Genomic DNA, 14819 nt, shown 5'->3' with positions numbered 1-14819 from the left:
GTCTGAGTCTGATGGCAGGAGAAGATTGATGCGCCAGCTTGAAGACAGTCAGGAGAGAGCAAGAATTCTTTCTACACTCCCTTTTATCTTCAGACCATCAACTGATTGGGTGAGGCCCACCCACATAAGGGAGGGCAATCTGCTTTACTCAGTCTACCCACTCAAAGCCAGTCTCATCCAGAAACACCCTCAGAGACACAGCCAGAATAAATGTTTGATGAAATATCTGGGCATCCCCTGGCCTAGTCAAGTGGACACATAAAATGAACCATCACAAAGACTGTCTCTTGTAGATAGGTGTTGCACTCTGAATTGAATTTAGAAGCAACTGCTAGGGGATGCAGGATGCTGCTTCCAGCCACTTATGAAAATGGAATATTCCCTTTTCCTCCCACTTCCCCCACAAAGAAACATATTGGAAATCATGCTGTGAACTTTTTTCTCCATGCTGTGGCTACTTAGCTCCAAAGCATACACAGAATTTGAAGAATGGGGTGAAAGTGATGGGGACCTTAGGAGTATGGTTCCTGGGATAAGATGATTTGAGTGGTTATTTTCCACTCCTCTTCCCTAATCCCTAAAGCAGCCCCCCCCCCCCCCTTAATGGATGTGTGATCTGATGGGGCTGATCGTCAACATTTCAGAAAGGCATTAAGAGAACAGCTCTACAGAAGAATGACCTGGGCTGGGAACTGATCCGCTCGGGGGTGATTTGAAAAGTGGAGTCTGAAGACGTGGCAAGTCCTAGAAAATTACTATCTTGCTCCATGGGATTAGTTGTCCAAAATGAAGAATATTTCCTTCTTGTACCATCCCATTTTCTGATTGCTCTCTTTTTACCACTTGTTCTTATTTCCCTCTTCCATGCCGAGGGCTGGATCCCACGGCCCACAGCACCCTGATCATCAGCGCTGTCCCAGGCATGGGAACAGAGCCGGAGGCTAGCAGTGGTGACATGAAAGCAGAGAAAGTGGATGGAAATGCTCTTTTTAAAAGGAAGGAATAAAGAAAGAAAGAGTACCGAGTCAGATTCATTGGGAAATTCTGCTGCTCTCCCGTCATCATTTCCACGCCGCTCTCATCATTTATTTATTAGAGCAGGAGTCATTTTTCTGGTGGGTTCGGGGCTGCATCTTCAGCTCTCACTTGAATGATCTGTCCTTCTCTGAGAGAGAACAGCTCTGTGGCCCGGGGCACGGTGGTAGGGTGGTGGGACAAGTCGAGGGGTCAGTGCCTAGGACTTAGCAGTCCGCATGGCTCATTTGTGAGCAGGGGGTGACCGGCCCCAAGTGTGTGTGTGGTGGCGGGGGAGGCACAGATGTCTCAGCCAAATCCTTTGCGTAAACCTACCCTGGGCCCTACAGTGGAGACAGAGGAGGAAGGCTGAGGTGTCTGAGGATGTGGATTGGAAGAAGGGTATAAAAATCTAAGGAATGCAGTCTCCTTAGGCTGGGAGACAAGAGGAAGGTGAGAGGGTGTTAGAGAGTGTGTCTGTGCTGGGGGAGAGAATGCACACCTCCCTTGTCTATGGAATACATAAGCTTCTGGGACTATCAGAGTGATAGGTGTGACTGTTTGGTGGGATGGGGTGGGGATCTTTGCCTGATGAGTGCAGCAGAGCATGTGACTCCATCCATCCATCCACCCTCCATCCATCCACCCACCCACCCTCCATCCATTCATCTTCTGTTCATCCATCCAGCCATCCACCCTCCATCCACCCACCCACCCCCCCATCCATTCATCTTCTATTCATCCATCCAGCCATCCAGCCATCCACCCACCTATCCTCATCATCTATCCATCCATCCATCCATTCATCTCCTGTCCATCCATCCATCTATCTACCCACCTATTTTCTATCCATCCACCTATCCTCTCTCCATCCATCTATCCACCCACCTGTCCTCTATCCATCACCCATCTATCCATCCATCTATCCACCCACCAGTCCTTCACTAGCAGCACTGGTGGAATGCTCACACTCACTATAGGAGGAAGTGAAGTATAGGACCCCATCTCCCCCTCCAGGAGTTCACAGCCCAGTGGGAGAGACAGCTAAGCAGACCAGCAATGACAGGGTGAGGGGCTGGCTGAGAGAGGTCAGCCCAGGTGCCTGAAGGGAGGAAGAAGGCTCGCAAGGGGAGGCGCTATTTAAGCTGAGTCCTGGAGGATGAGCACGTTATGGGGCACATGCTTCCCTCATGGAGGTTCTGGCATAACTCCCCTTCCTGCCCCAGTGGAGGGCAATCCCTTCTCCAGGGTTTGGGTCCCCTCCCTGCCCACATCCAGGTGCAGGGAACTTACCCCTCTTGCCTCCCCTTTGCTCCCCGTCATCTGCAATCTTTGTTTCTCCCTGCTGTGTAGAGACATATTCAAATCTCCTTCATCTTATAATTTTATTACAACAATCAAACCTCTCCCTTGACCCTAATCCAGGGATAACTCCCAACCTGTGTTCTTTTGTTCGCACTAAGCATCTGGAAAGAGAAGCCCATGCTTACTCTCACTGCCCCCCGCTAAACGTCAGCAGGCAGGCGTCCTCCCCCGGGGATAGTTCTTCCTTGTCCCTGAAGCTGCCTGGGCACTGGTCCCATCGCTCCCCGCCCCCAGCCAGTGGATGCTTCTCAGACGTGGCCTAGTGGATCTTAGCTGACCCTGCCGCCCGCTCCTTCCTTCCTGAACCCCTTTCCCTTGCTCCCATGACACAGTCAGGTCTTCCTTCTCCGCGGCCCTGTGTTCCCAGTGTCCTTTGTGGGTGCCTTGGCTGTTTCTCCTCTCACGCTGTGCTCGTTCCCGGGACGGTGCACCAGCCCAGGGCACCATGGAGCTTCAGACTCGGCCTCCAGCTCATCACCAGGCATCTCTGCCTGGGTGTCCCCCCTCCACCAAGAACTCAAACTGCCCGGCCCCCCACCAGACATATCATTGCTGTCTTCACCTTGTCCTGTCAGTCTGAGTTCACGGCCCCGCTGTCTACGCCGTCGTCGACATCAGAACGCGGGCGTTATCCTAGATGCCTCTCTTTGAATTCATTTCCCTAACCCCATCCTCCATCCAGTTGGTCACAGGTTTTGTGATTCTGTGTCCTTAGTGTCTCACGTGGCCCTGTTTCTGTTCCATTGCGCCCGCCTTGGTTCTGACTCCTCGTTTCCCACCCAGTTCTGGCACGAGCCCTGAGGTCCCACAGTTCTCAGATGCCGGTCCTCCCTTGGGCAGGTGCGGGACTAGCTGCCTAAGAGTCATTGAGAGAACTTTCTAAAACTCAAGACTTCTGGGTCCCAGCCCAGCCAGAGAGAGCCTGGATCCGTGAACGTCCTTTTACAAAGCTGCCCTGCTGCTCCTTCGGTGCAGCTGGTGGCCTGGAGACACTTCCGATGAGCTTCCTGCCTCCTGCTTGGTCTAGATGAGTCCGTCCCCCTTGCGAGTACAGGAAAGATCATTCAACAAAACGAATCTGATCCCAGTCGTGTCTTTGTTCGAAGCTCTCAGTACATGGCATGCCCCTACCTCTAACCTCCTCATTAAGTCCAGACCCTTAGCGAACACATTCAGCCTTCGGGATCTGCTGTCGCCGTCTCCTGCCCTCCCTTCGCCACCCTCCACCCCAGGGCTCCACCTATGGCGGTCACCCTGCCCCCAGCCTGGCAGAACGACCTCTTCCCTGAAATGTGCTCAGCGGCTTCCCACCTCCATGCCTTGTGACCTGCACCCCCCAGTGCCCTTCCTCCCTCTGGCTGGCAGGTGTCTGCCTAGCTGTGAGCAGTCAGCCCCAGACCTTCCAGAGGGCTGTCCCCTCCTCTTACCCTCGGCTTGCCCTTCTGTGGCCGCCCAGTGACTGACACGGTCTCTGTTTGACTTACGGCGTGTGTGTCAGAGTGACTTTCACTCACAGACTGCCAGAAAGCGTCCAGACCATTCATGTTTCTGTATGTTTATGCTTCTAGGCTTTCTGGGCTGGCATGGAATCACGAATTCCGTTGCTGCTAGTTGCCCCCTCAATACCATAATGGGTATACGTTTAAAGGACCCACCCTGAGATGGCCAGACTCAGAAGGAAATCATTGACCTTCATCACTTAGGAAGCACTTGACAATTTACAGTGCTTTCCTTTGAAACGAAAACATGAAGCCATCCTGCTAGTACTTTATTGCCCTCCCCCCAGATGGGTATTAATCACCCTCCAAGGGGCTGGAAAACAGCCTCCACTGTCAGGGTGCTCACAGCGGGGCAGAGCTGTGGCTGCGTGTCAGGGGGGCTGAGAGGCTAGATGGTGTCCTTTGTCAAAGCGTCTTCTGTTTGATAAAGTATCAGACCTGCTCCCACTTAAAGATGTAATAGAGTCAGATGTGGACGCTCTCCACTTCCCTGCTTTCCTCCTTGACTTTTCGCTTGGTCCACTGCCGCATGCCCTCTGCAGAGAGAGCACGTTATGACTGCTGGACCCGGTGCTGCCGCGGTGCCTACTGTGCTGTGTCTTGTGGCTTTCAGCACAGCGGTGCTGGCAGAATGTCCAGGGTCTTGAGGTCAGTTGGGGAGGACAGCAAGTGAGCCCTTCATGAGCCCATGAAAGTTGGGGTCAGGGAATCACCTACCAGCTGAGGATGTTTTGCAAGCCCAGTGTGTTACAGAGGATCAGATGTCTCATGAGTCTGACATCTGGGCATCGCCTGGAAACCACATAAGTCCTCCAGGAGCCCTGGTGATACTGCCTCTCGGTCTGGGCTGAGATTTTCTAAGACGGCCCAGGCTATTCCTGTCCCTCTGCCACGTCTTGACCTGGCACCAGCAGCTGCGCTGGGGGCGGGGGTGGACGGGCACACCAACCCCCATCTGGAAGGAATCACGCATAGTTATTCTGGGTACCTTTTCAGGAAGGATTTGTTGGTTGATTTTATAAGAAAATGGAGTAGAAGGCCTTCGTAGTGCACAGAAGTTTGGGGCTCTCTGTCGCCTACATTGCTTTCCTTGGAGGGTACATTGGAGCACTGTGCACATAGACGACCCATTCCTTATGCTTGGGGTCCCCCAACGAGCTCGTGACATCCATGAGCTCCGTGTGGCTACACAAAAGATCATTCAAAAATGCAGATCTGGTCCCAGTCATGTCTTTGTCCGAAGCTCTCAGTGCGGGCCGTGACCCCAGCCCTCTCCTCCTCATTGAGGCCAGAGTCGGGCCTTCGTCCCAGCCGTCTGGCTGTCTCCCCCACCCCGACATCCAGTCAGTCGACAAGGGGCCCCTGGAACCGGGATGTCTCCCACTCTGGTGCCCTCCCTGCTGCTTCCAGCACTTTCCTGTGCTCTCGGGCCCACCACGTCTGATTGCACCATTGCCTGGGTCTCCTAGCCACACCCTGGGCCCTTTCTCCTCCACTTAGTCCCTCAGGCTGCTGTCCTGTCGGCCTCCTGGTCCCCACTGCCCAGCTCCATGGCCCCACACTGGCCTCCTCGCTCAGCCTGGCTTTCTAGGGTCACCCCGGTATGTCTCCCTCTCCCTTTTCCAACTCTGTTTATTCACTCATCAAACATTTATGGAGCACGTTCTAGGCGGAGCTGTGATAGGTTTCACAAGAGTGAAGAAGTCTCAAAACCTGTCCTCGAGGGGCTCATAACCCAGAATGAGAGGCGATCATTCTCCAAATGATTCGGTACAGGGCTGTGTTCACGTTACAGTGGTGGAACAAATTGGGGGGGGCGGGGGGAACAGGGAGAGTGGGGTTAAGGAAGGCCTCCCAGAGGAGGAGAAATGTGGACCAGGCCTGGCTGATGGGGGCGAGGGCAGGGGGCAGGGGAGGGTGGGCATCGCCAACCTGCCTCTTCTGCAAACCCTGTATCGCTCTCAGCCACCTGCTGCTCTGCAGACACGCCCGCGGTCTCCCGGCCTGGCCGTTGCGCAAGCCATTCCCCTGTGTCCCCCTTCACGAAGTTGGTTCTGTCCTTGAAGTCTTACCCGTTCTTCAAAGCCAGGCTCAGATTCCATCTCCCCCTTTCCTGGCTACCTCTCCCTCCTCCGCTCCCTTCTGCATTTTGTACTTCAGTCTCGACATTACCATTTTGTATTCCTTTCGTTGTTTACTTTTCCTCATCTGCTACTCCTAGAAACTCTTTGAAGGGCTAACTTGACCGTGGAACTGAAATTACTAATGAGCGCTTTTCTAAGCAAAGAGCAAAGAGCAGTGTGAAATGTGCGCTAGAGTGTTTATTTTCTTGGCATTTTTATTGGTGGAGTTGGGTGGCCCATAGCATCGGAAAGAATACAGTGTCTGCCATTTATCATGGGAAACCTTCAGCATCCGAAGAATATATTCAGAGGCACCTTTTCTTCTCTCTGTCCATGTAGGGTTTGATGACCTTCAGGTGTGTGCTGACCCAGGCGTCCCTGAGAATGGCTTCAGGACGCCCAGCGGAGGGGTTTTCTTTGAAAGCTCCATCACCCGATTTCACTGCCAAGATGGATTCAAGCTGAAGGGCTCTACAAAGAGACTGTGTATGAAACATCTGAACGGAACCCTAGGCTGGATCCCAAGTGATAAACCCGTCTGTGTGCAGGAAGGTAAAGCGCTCTCCTCCACCCCCTACCCCCATCCCATGGAAGCCACTCACGTGGTCAAGCTTGTGGCTGCAGGGGTATGAGCCTGTGTGCCAGACGGGGCGGTACCCTGGACTGCTTTCTGTTTCAGGGCTGATCTTGCAGGCTGATGGAGGAGCACGCGTGTTCAGTAAGGGCTGGGGCAGGGGATAAATGCATCTCAGCATCAGGAGTAATCGTCTTCCTTTTCTTTCTCAATTACAACCCAATTTATCACCATTTTTGTCAATGCAAGAGAGCAACTCAGATAACATGAGGGCCATTTATTATTGGGCTGCCAACTCAACATTCATTTCCATGTTACTCAATAAAAAGTGCAGTAAATATATTGGGCCAAAACTGTATATAATGATACAGAAGATGCATGTTACTCAGAGAATTAAATCAATTACTACTTATCAGTTCTGCGTTAGACATGATTCATTTAAGGAAAGAAAGAACTGTGGCAAACAATGGTAGATTGACAAGGTAGATACTAGCAAGTATCCCTAAATTTATTGGTCGTGACAAGATATTCATTTACTCCTAGCAATTATCCCTAAGTCTATTGGTTGCAACAACTTTATATATGTGTATATATATATATATTTTGCTTGTTTGTTTTCACCCTATAGAGATACTTTTAGGGTTTAAAAGAATGCATTGAGTTTAACTAATTGGAATGCCAGTTGTTGATTATATATCTCTGATGATCAGCAAGGTTGAAGTAGGAATAGGCATGAATTAAGAATTAATTCTAGCCCCAAATTTCCGTGAGGCACAGAACTAATATCTCATCAAGTTCATTAGAAGGGAGTTTCACTTTCTCTTAACACCATTATTGATTTTATTTGGGGTTGGAGCTTTTATAATAATGCTATGTAAACTCTTATTCTGATTTAGTGTGTATCTTCTTTATGAAACTTTTAAAGTAATTTAATTTGGCAAGCATTGATCAAACATCTATTATGCTCCTCCTTTTGGAAATTATCAAGGATGGGTAAGGTGGTGTCTTACCCTTGAAGTACTTGTTACCTTTGCTTTTATTTTCAAGGTATTTTTTAAAAAGCCAAAATTATATAAAGAATTAAGGTTTTTAAAAGTAAATTTATTTTTCCTCTTACATGCAGTCCATGCAAGCTATGATTTCTGTAAGAGTCTATTAATTAAAGGTTTATTTACTATATAAGATAGATAGACAACAAGGACCTACCGTATAGCACAGGGAACCATATTCAACATCTTGTAATAACCTATAATGGAAAAGAATCTGAAAAAGAATATATATAACAATCACTTTGCTGTACCCTGGAAACTAACACAACACTGTAAATCAACTCTACTTCAATTTAAAAAAAAAGCTTATTTAATTTGTATGTAAAGACTTTCCTGCTAAAACCCATGGCCTAGGATACCCAGTGCTTAAAACCCAGACAAGCTCAAAAACATCAGAGAACAAACAAAACAACAGGCTTCCTGAATATTGCCCAGAGATGAAGGCCCTCTGTTACTTGGTCATCCTGGAAAAAAAAAAAAGTTTATCCCTTTTTAGATGAGCTTCTTTCCAACCTTGTACATAACAATGTAATACATAGTAATTCCAAGAAAGGGAGTGAAAAATCACCTTGGACTAGAGGCTTCTATTATATAGGTCTGCGTGCATAATTCTGAACACTTAGCCCCAAATGTGCTGGGAGGGGCTGTGTACCTGGGGATGGCAGTGGAGTGTCAGTTCTTTTATTAGGCAACTTAAAATAAGACCAGGTGCTTCCAAAGAACGTACCGAGATTCCTCATTTCCAGTCACGATGTTGTGCTCTCATCGTCATTTTACAGAGTTTGGAAGAACAGGTATTGCCTTTCTAAGTACGACGGTATAATTAATTATTTTTAATATAAATGGTGATCTTTGTTGGTCTTTGAAAGATCTGTATAAGGAGATTACTTTCGTTGCCCTCACGGTGGAGAAAATCATCACTGTTAGCAGCCTAAGCCTTCTGTATGTGGCTTGCAGGGGCGAGGGGCACACAGAAGTCTACTCCATGGATGTCGTAAAGCAGGGAAGAAGCTAAACTATTTTTCCCTGGAGTTGCGAATGGCCTTTACTCCCTGGTTAGGACTTATGCTGGGCTAATAGTAAGGGCTGCTCAATTCATTTGTTTCTGTTGTTAGGTAATTCTTTTTTTAAAAAATTTATTTATTTATTCATTTATTTAATTTTTGGCTGCATTGGGTCTTTGCTGCTCCACACGGGTTTTCTCTAGTTGCTGAGAGCGGGGACTACTCTTTGTTGCGGTGCACGGGCTTCTCATTGTGGTGGCTTCTCTTGTTGCAGAGCACGGGCTCTAGGTGCACGGGTTTCAGCAGTTGTGGCACGCAGGCTCAGTAGTTGTGGCATGCGGGCTCTAGAGCACAGGCTCAGTAGTTGTGGTGCACGGGCTTAGTTGCTCCGCGGCATGTGGGATCTTCCCGGACCAGGGCTTGAACCCGTGTCCCCTGCATTAGCAGGCGGATTCTTAACCACTGTGCCACCGGGGAAGCCCTGTTAGGTAATTCTTAGAGGGCTAATGGATTTTTCTGCATGCTGGTGATAGTGATAACAATAAATTATCACATTTTTTAGGTCATTAGAGTTTAAAAATACATTCAGATTCACTATCTCATTTAACAAGTACAACTGCCCTACAAGACAAGTCTTATTGTCCTCATTTCCTGATTAGGAAACTGAGGCTCAGAGAAGTTACTCGCTTTGTCAAAGTCACACAACTGATGGGTAAGCAGCAGATCTGTAACTCATTCTAAGCCAGCATTTTTCCTCTACAAGATTAAGTCTGACTTTCCTCTTGGTGTCACAAAAGCCCTACTGTAATCAGTTATGCAACAACACATTGTTATAACAAATGGCATCATCAACGTTCAGAGTCGAAGGGACTCTAGAAATTAGATAATCCAAGCCCTCGTTCTAATTTAGTTTTTGTTTGATCAGTAGGGAAACTGAGTCTCAGAGAAGTTAAGAGTCTTCCCAGACTTAAATGGTGATTTAGGGACACATCTGTTCTAGCCCAGGTCTTGTCACTGTTGCCTCGACTTCTTCCAGTCTTCCCTTGTCAGCCAGTTCTGCCTGAGATACAGATTTTAAAAAATAAGTTCATATGCATTAAAATGCTTTATAACAGTAAAGTGCTCTACAGAAGCAAGGTGGTATTAAAGCAAATATTTTCTTGTGCATTCACACAGATTCCCTCTCTTTTATTCTCCACTTCACCCTGCCACACATACCAGCCATCTCCCTTCTCTCCTTTTACTCCAATCTAAATGGTTTATTCCAGGCAAACTCACGTACAGAAGTTTGGACTTACAGAACTGATAATATAGGCAAGGAATTATTTTCCTGGCACCCAAAGCCTCCAGCCTAAGAAACATCTGTGCTTGTCAAAGCTGCTTCTGTAAGACTAGAGAGCCTGCACATCCCTGAGCAGGGGTGAGGATACTTTATGGTCCAGGGAGCAGGGGAGGTGACCAGTATGCTGGAGAGGGTACCATGGAGTTGGCAAAGGACTGAAAATATGGCCTGGGGGCACAGGACTGCTGACATACTAAGTACAGTGACTAAAGGCCAGGGGGACAGCCACCATCGGGGCCTCTTCCTTTCCAAAATCACTCAACTAGTCTACTGGGGGGCACTTTCCCTGCTAATACATCCCTTTCCCACATTTCATAAGAAAAAGTATAGGTAAAGTCAGATTGACTTTGCATAAATTCATTTGAGGGGAGATCTTCAAGGTGGTGGAAGAGTAAGATGTGGAGATCACCTTCCTCCCCCCAGATACATCAGAAATACATCTACATGTGGAACAACTCCTACAGAACACCTACTGAACGCTGCAGAAGACCTCAGACCTCCCAAAAGGCAAGAAACTCCCCTCCTCACATACCTGGGTAGGGCAAAAGAGAAAAGAATAAACAGAGACAAAAGGATAGGGACGGGACCTGCACCACTGGGAGGGAGCTGTGGAGGAAAGGTTTCCACACACTAGAAGCCCCTTCGCGGGCGGAGACTGCAGGTAGCGGAGGGGGGAGCTTCGGGGGAGCTTCGGAGCCACGGAGGAGAGCGCAGCCACAGGGGTGCGGAGGGCAAAGCGGAGAGATTCCCGCACAGAGGATCGGTGCCGACCAGCGCTCACCAGCCCGAGAGGCTTGTCTGCGCATCCGCCGGTGTGGGCGGGGCTGGGAGCTGAGGCTCCGGCTACTAAGGAGGTCAGATCCCAGGGGGAGGACTGGGGTTGGCCGCGTGAACACAGCCTGAAGGGTGCTAGTGCACCACAGCTAGCCGGGAGGGAGTCCAGGAAAAAGTCTGGACCTGCCTAAGCGGCAAGAGACCATTGTTCTGGGGGGCGCGAGGAGAGGGCATTCAGAACACCACCAAAACGAACTCCAGAGACAGGCACGAACCACGGCTATCAGTGTGGACCCCAGAGACGGGCAGGAGACGCTAAGGCTGCTGCTGCCACCACCAAGAAGCCTGTGTGCGAGCACAGGTCACTATCCACACCTCCCCTCCCTGGAGCCTGTGCAGCCCGCCACTGCCAGGGTCCCGGGATCCAGGGACAACTTCCCCGGGAGAACACACGGCGCGCCTCAGGCTGATGTGACGTCACGCCGGCCTCTGCCGCGGCAGACTCGCCCCGTATCCATATCCCTCCCTCCCCCCCAGCCTGAGTGAACCAGAGCCCCCGAAGCAGTGGCTCCTTTAACCCTGTCCTGTCTGAGCGAAGAACAGACACCCTCAGGCGACCTACACGCAGAGGTGGGGCCAAATCCAAAGCTGAACCCCAGGAGCTGTGCGAACACAGAAGAGAAAGGGAAATCTCTCCCAGCAGCCTCAGGAGCAGCGGATTAAATCTCCACAATCAACTTGATGTACCCTGTTCTGTGGAATACACAGATTCCACAATAGAATCTGTGACAATAGAATATGTCTATTCATTGAATAGACAACGAATCATCCCAAAATAGAGGTGATGGACTTTTGGAACAACGATATATATATATTTTTTTTCCTTTTTCTCTTTGTGAGTGTGTAAGTGTATGCTTCTTGGTATGATTTTGTCTGTATAACTTTCCTTTTACCATTTGTCCTAGGGTTCTGTCTGTTCGTTGTTTTCTTTTTTCGTTTTTTTTAGTATAGTTCGTAGTGCTTGTTATCCTTGGTGAATTTATTTTTTGGTTTGGTTGCACTCTTCTCTCTTTCTTTCTTTCTTTTTTTCTTTTTCTATTACTTTTTAACTTTTAATAATTATTTTTTAATTTAATTTAATTTAATTTTTCTTCCTTTCTTCCTTCCTTCCTTCCTTCCTTTCTCCCTTCCTTTCTTTCACTCTCTCTCTTTCTCTTTTCCCTTTTCTCTGAGCCATGTGGCTGACAGAGTCTTGGGGCTTGGACCAAGTGTCAGACCTGTGCCTCTGAGGTGGAGGAACTGAGTTCAGGACATTGGTCCACAAGAGAACTCCCAGCTCCACATAATATCAAATGGCAAAAGCTCTCCCAGAGATCTCCATCTCAATGCTAAGACCCAGCTCCATTCAATGACCAGCAAGCTACAGTGCTGGACACCCCCTGCCAAACAACTAGCAAGACAGGAACACAGCCCCACCCATTAGCAGAGAGGCTGCCTAAAATCATAATAAGTCCACAGACACCCCAAAACACACCAGTGGATGTGGACCTTCCCACCAGAAAGACAAGATCCAGCCTCATCCAACAGAACACAGGCACTAGTCCCCCCCACCAGGAAGCCTACACAACCCACTCAACCAACCTTAGCCACTGAGGCCAGACACCAAAAACAACAGGAACTACGAACCTGCAGCCTGTGAAAAGGAGACCCCAAACACAGTAAGTTAAGCAAAATGAGAAGACAGAGAAACACACAGCAGATGAAGGAGCAAGGCAAAAACCCACCAGACCTAACAAATGAAGAGGAAATAGGCAGTCTACCTGAAAAGGAATTCAGAGTAATGATAGTAAAGATGATCCAAAATCTTGGAAATAGAATAGAGAAAATACAAGAAACGTTTAACAAGGAACTAGAAGAACTAAAGAGCCAACAAACAATGATGAACAACACAATAAATGAAGTTAAAAGTTCTCTGGAAGGAATCAGTAGCAGAATAACTGAGGCAGAAGAATGGATAAGTGACCTGGAAGATAAAATAGTGGAAATAATTACTGCAGAGCAGAATAAAGAAAAAAGAATGAAAAGAACTGGGGACAGTCTCAGAGACCTCTGGGACAACATTAAACACAACAACATTTGAATTATAGGGGTCCCAGAAGAAGAAATACAGAAAGGGTCTGAGAAAATATTTGAAGAGATTATAGTTGCAAGCTTCCCTAATATGGGAAAGTAAATAGTTAATCAAGCCCAGGAAGCGCAGAGAGTCCCATACAGGAAAAATCCAAGGGGAAACACACCAAGACACATGTTAATCAAACTATCAAAAAATAAATACAAAGAAAAAATATTAAAAGCTGCAAGTGAAAAACAACAAATAACATACAAGGGAATCCCCATAAGGTTAACAGCTGATCTTTCAGCAGAAACTGTGCAAGCCAGAAGGGAGTGGCAGGATATCTTTAGAGTGATGAAAGGGAAAAACCTACAACCAAGATTACTCTACCCAACAAGGATCTCATTCAGATTTGACAGAGAAGTTAAAACCTTTCCAGAAGCAAAAGCTAAGAGAATTCAGTACCACCAAACCAGCTTTACAACAAATGCTAAAGGAACTTCTCCAGGCAGGAAACACAGAGAAGGAAAAGACCTACAGTAACAAACCCAAAACAATTAAGAAAATGTATAGGAACATACGTATGGATAATTGCCTTAAATGTAAATGGAATGCTCCAACCAAAAGACTTAAACTTGGCTGAATGGTTACAAAACAAGACCCATATATATGTTGTCTACAAGAGACCCACTTTAGACCCAGGGACACATACAGACAGAAAGTGAGGGGATGGAAAAAGATATTCCATGCAAATGGAAACCAAAAGAAAGCTGGAGTAGCAATTCTCATATCAGACAAAATAGACTTTAAAATAAAGACTATTACAAGAGACAAAGAAGGACACTACATAATGGTTAAGGGATCAATCCAAGAAGAAGATATAACAATTGTAAATATTTATGCACCCAACATAGGAGCACCTCAATACATAAGGCAAATGCTAACGGCCATAAAAGGGGAAATCTGCACTAACACAATCATAGTAGGGGAATTAACACCCCATTTTCACCAATGGACAGATCATCAAAAATGAAAATAAATAAGGAAACACAAGCTTTAAATGATACATTAAACAAGATGGACCTAATTGATATTTACAGGACATTCCATCCCAAAACAAGAGAATACACTTTCTTCTCAAGTGCTCATGGAACATTCTCCAGGATAGATCATATCTTGGGTCACAAATCAAGCCTTGGTAAATTTAAGAAAACTGAAATCGTATCAAGTATCTTTTCCAACCACAACGCTATGAGACTAGATATCAGTTACAGGGAAAAATCTGTAAAAAATACAAACACATGGAGGCTAAACAATACACTACTTAATAACCAAGAGATCACTGAAGAAATCAAAAAATACCTAGAGACCAATGACAACGAAAACATGATGATCCAAAACCTATGGGATGCAGCAAAAGCAGTTCTAAGAGGGAAGTTTATAGCAATCCAAGCCTACCTTAAGAAACAAGAAACATCTCAAATAAACAACCTAACCTTACACCTAAAGCAATTAGAGAAAGAAGAACAAAAAAACCCCAAAGTTAGCAGAAGGAAAGAAATCATAAAGATCAAATCAGAAATAAATGAAAAAGAAATGAAGGCAACAATAGCAAAGATCAATAAAAGTAAAAGTTGGTTCTTTGAAAAGATAAACAAAATTGATAAACCATTAGCCAGACTCATCCACAAGAAAAGGGAGAAGACTCAAATCAATAGAATTAGAAATGAAAAAGGAGAAGTAAAAACTGACACTGCAGAAATACAAAGGATCATGAGAGATTACTACAAGCAACTATATGCCAATAAAATGGACAACCTGGAAGAAGTGGTCAAATTCTCAGAGAAGCACAACCTTCTGAGACTGAACCAGGAAGAACTAGAAAATAGAAACAGACCAATCACAAGCACTGAAATTGAGACTGTGATGAAAAATCTTCCAACAAACAAAAGCCCAGGACCA

General features: G+C 46.9%; 1 protein-coding gene across 1 annotated transcript in view; it reads left to right on the top strand.

Annotated features, from left to right (window-relative positions):
• Positions 1–14819, top strand: part of SUSD4 (sushi domain containing 4) — a 120579-nt gene that overhangs the window by 59368 nt on the left and 46392 nt on the right. The window contains exon 3 of the mRNA XM_082661240.1: positions 6341–6553. Within this exon, the coding sequence (XP_082517366.1) occupies positions 6341–6553 (213 nt within the window). The remainder of the gene's footprint in view (positions 1–6340; positions 6554–14819) is intronic.

This window comes from Grampus griseus (assembly GCF_964374135.1).
Source record: "Grampus griseus genome assembly, chromosome: 1".
In the NCBI taxonomy this organism is placed as follows: domain Eukaryota; kingdom Metazoa; phylum Chordata; class Mammalia; order Artiodactyla; family Delphinidae; genus Grampus; species Grampus griseus.
The sequence above is the reverse complement of the archived record's forward strand: the minus strand, read 5'-3'. Positions and strand labels throughout refer to the sequence as shown.